This window comes from Lepisma saccharinum, chromosome 16, assembly GCF_977018435.1.
Source record: "Lepisma saccharinum chromosome 16, izLepSacc3.1, whole genome shotgun sequence".
Taxonomy (NCBI): domain Eukaryota; kingdom Metazoa; phylum Arthropoda; class Insecta; order Zygentoma; family Lepismatidae; genus Lepisma; species Lepisma saccharinum.
Genome location: NC_139244.1, coordinates 51,066,997 through 51,075,344, shown reverse-complemented (window position 1 = coordinate 51,075,344; position 8,348 = coordinate 51,066,997). Strand labels below are relative to the sequence as shown.

At 39.4% G+C, this 8,348-nt stretch overlaps 1 protein-coding gene across 1 annotated transcript in view; it reads right to left on the bottom strand.

Annotated features, from left to right (window-relative positions):
• Positions 1 to 2,423: 2,423 nt before the first annotated feature.
• Positions 2,424 to 8,348, bottom strand: part of LOC146000580 (uncharacterized) — a 212,177-nt gene continuing 206,252 nt past the window's right edge. Inside the window, exon 9 of the mRNA XM_083138330.1 lies at positions 2,424 to 3,275. Within this exon, the coding sequence (XP_082994456.1) occupies positions 2,933 to 3,275 (343 nt within the window). The 3' untranslated portion in view covers positions 2,424 to 2,932. The remainder of the gene's footprint in view (positions 3,276 to 8,348) is intronic.

Genomic DNA, 8,348 nt, shown 5'->3' with positions numbered 1-8,348 from the left:
ATGTAGGACAAAAGTTGATTTTTATAGTTAGATAAAGTGTGACATAGACTGTAAGCTTAAATGTAATCCTACTTCAAATAATAATAATAATAATAATAATAATAATAATAATAATAATAATAGTTGCTGTAACTTACTTCCTGTAAGACACACAAAACAATATTTTTTTAATAAACTATCGCTAGAATTTTACCATTCGAATTTCATTAACCCTTTTTAGAAATCTTAAGGGGGGCATGCCCTTGCTTCTATGTTTCGAGTTTTAAAGAAGAAATGAAATTGACAGGTATTATTCTCATCAACATATTTTCTAACGATTTTCCTTATCTTAGTCAGTAAACTAATGTAAATCCAAAAAGAGCGAAACTTCTTATACGTAGAGCAATTTGTGAGCCTATCTACTGTTTCAAAAGTCGCGCAACCCAAATTTTGAAAATTTATATCATGAAAACTGTAACAGACATTTACACCGGGTTTCTTGTATTATAAAGCCTCATCCATTTAGATATTTTTCAATGCTTAACATTATTAATTTATTCCATACACAAAATTAAATAAATTAATAACTGGCGGAAGGCAGGGTTAAAATTTTTCCACAAATGCACTTTTGAGTGAGAAAAATATGTAAGAAATTATCGGAGAGTCATAATTAGACGTCAAATGAGTGATGCCATGCCAATCTGTCATTTGCAACAAAAAATGATCATGTACAGCATTTGATGGATTTATGACTGGCGATTTTATGGGTTGAGTGAAAAAGTCCCATTTTTGGCACATATCTCCACAGCTGGCAACACTAGTCGGTCGAAATTTTGTCACCAGACGCACGCAACATGTGCCTAAGTATTACCCATACAGTTACGTGAAAAATCTTAAATCATAATTTTATACCGAAATTGGACTCTTGAGAGAATCCTAGGCTGCCCTGAATTTTCTTAGCCACTACAGTGCCTTGTTGATTCAGCATGGATGGCGTATTCATTGGAGCAGCGCGCGAGCATTGTTGAAGAGTATTTTACTCTCCATTCTTACACTCATGTGCAAGAGGTTTTCCAGCAAAAATATTCTGCTTCTACTGTACCTCACAAGCAACTGTTTTACGACTAGTGCGTCGATTTCGAGAAACCAGAAGTATTGATTTTTAGTTGATTTGATTTAGTGTTTTAAGTCCCTTTATGCACAGTAAGGCTAATCGGGACTGGACCTACAGTTTAAAGTGGGATCCGAACCACTATGTGCCTCCACCGGGTATCGAATCCGGGACCCCTTGATTACAAGCCGATGACGCTACTACTGCGCCATCGGGGAGGCCGAGAAACCGGAAGTGTATGTGACAAAACACGAAGTGGTCGCCCATCGGTTTAAACCCCTGCTGCAATGGGTGATGTGCGTACATGTCTGGAACAATCTCCAACCAAAAGCTTGAGGAAACTTGCGTTCCAAGCGGACTTGTCACTTTCCAGTGCTCAAAGGGATGTGAAGAAAACTACCCTAACACCATATCGTGTTCGCGATGTTCAAGAACGGGGAAACTTGATAAGGATAAACGCTTGAATACTGCAGGTGGTTTCAGTCAGCAGTGTTGTGAATGGCAGGGCTGCAAGGTGCAAATAAATTTACACTTAATAGTCAAAATTTCGGCCCAAAATTATGATTTTGATTTTTCATGTATATGTATGGACAATACTTAGGCACATGTTGCGTACGTCTGGTGACAAAATTTCGACCTGCTAGTGTTGCCAGATACGGAGATATGTGTCAAAAATGGAATTTTTCAATGAAACCCATAAAATCGCCAGTCATAAATCCATCAAATGCTGTACATGATCATTTTTTGTTGCAAATGACAGATTGGCATGGCATCACTCATTTGACGTCTAATTATGACTCTCCGATAATTTCTTCCATAGTTTTCTCACTCAAAAGTGCATTTCTGGAAAAAATTTAACGCTGCCTTCCGCCAGTAATTAATTTATTTAATTTTCTGTATGGAATAAATTAATAATGTTGAGCATTGAAAAATATTTCAATGGATGAGGCTTTATAATGCAAGAAACCAGGTGTAAATATCTCTTACAGTTTTCATGATATAAATTTTCAAAATTTGAGTTGCTCGACTTTTGAAACACTCACACACAGGGACAATATTCATAAGAAAAATGTGCACGCAGTCAAGAAAAAAATATTCTTTATTTTTTCAAGCATTCATATTTTCCTAAACCCTTCTTATGTTATGAATTTGTTCAGGTGTGCAATCATGTGGCCAGAGGATTTTTTTTTTTTGTGGGCGCTTGCTCACTCTCGCCCACCCGTCCTTGGAAATTGGTCTTACACATTGAAATTTTGTAGCCCAGAATTCACAAGAAAGCGACTAGTGACAGACGACACGTGTCGCTTGTAGATTTCATCAATCTAACGCAAGCTTTTGTGCTGCCGGCCATGCCGCCACGGTGTAAAACGTTGCTGCTGATTGTTTTGTTCCCAAGTGACACGTGCCGCCTGTTCCTTGTCGCTTCCGTGTAAATTCTCCCAAGGCTGAATATGTTTGTCCTGACAAACGCCATCATGGCGTGGTGCAAAGCACAAGGGGCACTTTACTTTACCTTCACTTGCAAACTTGTGAACTTATGTACGTATTTTTTGTTTGATTTTTACACATAAGAGATTTTTTAATAAACACGCAGTCACAGTAGGGGATACCCAAATTAAGCTATATGAATAAAAGAGGGTAGACACACTCCTTGTGAAATGTTTTCGTTTAAAATAGACATAGGAGCGAAAGAGCAAGGAAACAATACCATTTTGCAAAGTCTGCTCTCGAGTGCTTGCGTCTCGTCAAAATACTCAAGGGTTGTTTTTGTCTAGTAAACAAAGCAGTTAAAGAAACACATGCACATTTCAGTTAAATTGTCCTGATGTTCCTCTGTTACCATTAATGGTAGAAAGGCTGAATGCTAACACGTTGCAATCTCGTCCGCCTTGCACTAATCCTGGACAAAAGCTTAGTACGCCCACGGCGCCTCCCCCTCAAGCTTTGAGCGTTCAAGTATTCCTCCACGTTCCCTCTTCTGTACAGACGGATCAACTCGAAGCACAGCCACTCAGCCAGCATGATCCAGAAGCAAGCGCCAACCGACAGGCCGTAGAATAAGATTAATGGGTACACTTGGATGAGGCTGATGGCCGACGGAGGTTCGTTTCTGTCCATTGTGAAAAGGTGTGACGATTTTTTCTTCAGGTAGTCGAGGATTCCAGTTTCCTGCATCTTGAACAATCTGGAAGGAAGAGAAAACGTTGAATTGATATTGATACGTACGTTGCCGTATGCAAGAGTGAATAATGCAAAAGTTGCAGCCCTGTAGGTAGATATTTTGGTACCCTAGGCAGGATTGTGGTTTGTCCTACATGGTCCTACATGTTAATCGATTATAATTTGTGAGGTTAGGAATCAATTGTTCCAGTACCACCATAGTGGCCAAAATTCATTCCGTGCAGAAGAATCAATCTTTGTAGCACATCTAAAACTACTGATCCAATTCTGTTCAGTATTTATGCATAATATATTCTGAAATAAAATTGTAATATTCAGCAGTTATTTTCACTAAGCAAAATGCCCAGTGCAAGAGTTGCAACTATATTCATTGTTTTTATGTCACTGTATTTGTCTCCTATGGAGCTGAATTTGTAATTAAAATATGTTTGTTCATTGAGAATGGCACCTCCCCATTTTTTGACCTATGTTCTGAATTCCAGTCGTTGAACAAGAAAAAGTTAGATATGTCATAATGGCATCATTATCATACTTTCTATTCAAGGGCGATATTGTTTATTTGATGCCTACTTTATTAAGTTAGTGCCGCTATTCTGAAGCACGAAAAGCTACAATCTTTCGCCGCTCCCTGCTGTTGTGGTTCGGACGTTTAGAGTTACGGCACACTAAGAGGCAGAAAGGAACTCAAAATAAAGATCCTCCAGCAGCTGCTCGCAATGATTGAAACAATCAGAATTGTCTTCTTCGAACTTTATAAGCTTTGTGCTTAGCATTAACGGCTGCTTGCGGCAAATCAAGTGTTACCTTCGTAATCGAGTTGGTAATGAGAGGTTGAGTGCTCTATCTATTCTGTCCTTTGAGAAGGAGCTAGCAACATCTTTGGATTAAAATTATGTTGTAGCTGCTCATAGAAACAGACGTATTTTATCGTAGTTTCTTGCTGTGGCTATTTTCTTATTTGAACAAAAAGTACTCACACTCTTTTCATAGAGATAGTTTTACGTGTAGTATTTATACATATATGCAGCGAGTTGATAATGAGTGTAGTTTTTAAAGTGTATTTTCCTTACTGTTCATATGAATATCAAGTATGTGATATTATTCCTCACGATAATGGAATATGAAAAAAATTGCATTTTATTTTACATAAAAGATTCGTGTCTATGGAACAAAATGCAACTCTGTGACTTATCTTTGAATCTGACTGTAAAATATGTAACTGGTAAAATTATACTGTAGTAAAGTATTACGTAATTACCTTTTAGCCGATATCAGTTAGCCCCCGAGAATTTGACTCCGAAATCTATAGCCCCCCCACTTATTTTAGGCTGGCGCCGTCACTGAGTAGCATGCATGTAATACTCTAAAATTTCGCATACCATACGACATACTGTGTCCGCTGTTGTGACGTGGTCACCACCTTTGTTACCATGCACGTTAGTGCCGCCATGTGGCTGATGTCTGTAAACCTCCACTCATTCGCGCTCGAAGATACGTACATTAACTTCTTGTGTATAAAGGTTTGCTTTTCTGGCATCTCATACGGATCACCCGGTATTTAGAGATTCACAGATTCCATTTCTGTTTTTTTTAAAACAAATAACATATTTAAAAATATTTCACTTATATCTTAGTGGCTCAAGATTTAAAAACGTACTCTTAATTCCACTTTGGCAAACAGAAAATGCCAGCAGTGTATTGCAAGAATATACACCTACAAGTGCAAGAAGAAGGTTAAGAATAAGAATAATAGTTGTACTGAATTGGATGACATCTATTTTCACATGATGACCCCCCCTCCCACCCAAAGAAATATCTAGGGGTCACCACCACTTGAAAAACGTCGATGGGAACAAGGGTAGAGTTACTTGTGTGATTGTTTTCCCTCATATCTGCAAAGCGTAAATTTCTCCGGCGGATATTCTGACATTCTTGTATTTTTATTTGTAAAATAGGACTTTGAAGCCCTGGCTTCAGCTGTAGTTTACCCCTTGCTACAGGCCTACTGACACTTCTAATTAGCAATGCAACACGCTCTCCACTAGGCTTGGCTGCGACGACGAAGGCAAATTCCTCCCAAGACATTTTTAGGATCACTCGCATACTTTACAGTCATTTACAAAAGGTTTCTGATTTTAACTGTAGGACCTGACCCCATTATCGTATGTGCGCATAAAGTGAACCGAAAGTGAAGTGACATAAAGTTGAAAACTGACATATACGAACCAAAATACAATACAAGATTAAGAATAAATGAACTGCCACAACTCTAATACTGATCTTTGCAGTTCGTAACGAGTTAACGTTGTTTGAAACGAAGCATTCTGTATATAAAGTGCATCTATTTTATTTTACCGTAAATTTTGTGGTCTAGGTATAAATTATATTAGAATCATGTTCACTACAGGAAGTACTATCTGTCCAGAAAGTAAATCCTCGGTGGATGTGGCCAAATCTGGAACTAACGTCTGTATGAGAAATTATTTGCAACATGTAACAATGCCACTTTGCACTTACAATACATGAGATTTGTCACATTAGATCAGACTGGAGAGAAAAAGTTACCACAGAAGTCTAGTTCTGAGTTGCCGACCTCAAGTCTATTCCAGCTTGTAAAAATAAACTAGTGAGAAACAGTAGGTATGTTAACGAAGTTTGCAAGATTGCTGACGACTCTGAAGAAAACATTTCAACTTGGTTTGATCGAGTGATGAAGTGGGAAAGTGGTAAAGAGCGGGCGGGCCCAGTTGTCTGAAGGTCCCAGGTTGAAATCTCTTGTAGAATCGACTTTTTTTATTTAGTAGAATTGTTGCTTTTGGGCATTTATAAGAGGGAGAATATGAAAATTATTTTTCTGATAAATCTAATTACTTGTTGATATCACTTGGGATGTCTCCTGTTCAGCACGCGGTTTTACCCTAGTGTTATTTTGGGCTTCATCCGAAGGTAAAAGCTCTTCAAATCAAGCAAGTTCTTTTAAATGCATAATCCTCCTGACGACAGACAACATGATCAAAGTAAAACAGGGCGTGAGGTGATTTGCCGTCAATGTGCGCACGAACTGTATCACGGGTGCTGAATGATTTGCACTTTAAGTTTAGGAAGAGGACACGATTTTTTGTTGTTTGACGACAAAAGAATCTCCGCGGTATTAAAAGATATCGCCGTGATAAGAAAAATGTTTATTATTTGGACGAGACGTGCTTAACTCGGAGGGGGCGGCTTGCATTGAACCAAACAAAACGACCGCCAGGGCTGAAGAAACCGACGAGAAAAGAAGGGGGGTGAGTATATTGTTTCACCCACTGGCTGCAATGACGTCTTTGTTGAAGGCGCATACAAGGCACGTCCAGAAAGTAAGTTCCGTTTGGTAATAAAATTAAATTGTGTACAGATACAGAAAAGTTATTTATTGCACAAAATTCTACAACTCTTAAACTACTTTTCCACATAACTGCCGAAATTTTGCAGGCATTTGTCATAGCGTGGCACAAGTTTTTGTATACCTTCTTCATAGAAATTTGCCGCCTGTGTCTTCAACCAGTTGGAAACAGTTTCTTTCAGCTCGTCGTCATTGTTGAAGTGTTGACCGCCAAGGAAAGACTTGAGATGTAAGAACAGATGAAAGTCGCTAGGAGCGAGGTCAGGGCTGTACGGAGGATGGTCAAACACGTCCCAGCCAAATCCCTGTAGGAGGTTTTTCGTCACATTTGCAGTGTGTGGTCGTGCGTTGTCGTGAAGAAAAACAACATCTTTTGACAGCAATCCTCGACGCTTATTCTGTATTGCGCAATAATAATAATACAGAATAATACAGAATAAGCGTCGAGGATTGCTGTCAAAAGGTGTTGTTTTTCTTCACGACAACGCACGACCACACACTGCAAATGTGACGAAAAACCTCCTACAGGGATTTGGCTGGGACGTGTTTGACCATCCTCCGTACAGCCCTGACCTCGCTCCTAGCGACTTTCATCTGTTCTTACATCTCAAGTCTTTCCTTGGCGGTCAACACTTCAACAATGACGACGAGCTGAAAGAAACTGTTTCCAACTGGTTGAAGACACAGGCGGCAAATTTCTATGAAGAAGGTATACAAAAACTTGTGCCACGCTATGACAAATGCCTGCAAAATTTCGGCAGTTATGTGGAAAAGTAGTTTAAGAGTTGTAGAATTTTGTGCAATAAATAACTTTTCTGTATCTGTACACAATTTAATTTTATTACCAAATGGAACTTACTTTCTGGACGTGCCTTGTATTTACTGTTCCGTGCAAAGAAAGGGTGATTATCAGCAAGAAATGGACAGACCAAGATTTGAATCTTGGTTTAGTGAAGTGATTCATAAATTGAAACCAGAGTGCATCACACATAAATTTGCCGTTGCGTAGAAACGAATTTTTGTTTCGTCTCCCTCTCTCTTAGCATCACGTGTTCTACCCTGCTCGAAAACCTTCGCTATTGTTGCCATATTGTCATTCCATTCCTGGACACACTCGCGCAAACATCATTGAAAACAATTGAATAGCGCTCCAGCTCGCGGTTCCCACCGTTCGGCAGGGACGGTAATAATATATAGTGGAACCACGAGCAAAACAACCTGCGCAGACCCGCGACTCCTGTGCACCGTACCCCCGCGAGTAGTGGAGGGGAAGAGTGGACCATGCTTCCCTATGGCCCGAGGTGGAGGGAAGAAGGGAAAGCTGCGCGGGGACTTTTCGTCCCAAGGTTTTTTTCCATGTGGTCGATCTATAGCACGGCGTAGTGGTTGCTTCTTTTATGCAGTGCATGTTCATTGGCTAGCTAGTAACTAGTGTTGCCAACTGTAATAATGAAGCACTATTTCTGTCACTGAAGGGGAAAGGCAGGTAAAGTGGCGGTGAGTTTTGTTGGATTGGAAGCACCATATTTTTATTTTATACTAAGTATTTGACCGGTTTGACGTTGTGTGCGTGTATTGCGTGTGTGTATGTAAAAGTGTGTGTTTGCTAATGAACGTTAAATTCCATAATGCCTCCAGTTCTGTCGAAGTTGAAATCAAAAACCTTGCATAGCCAAGCTCGGGAAATTCTAAGCA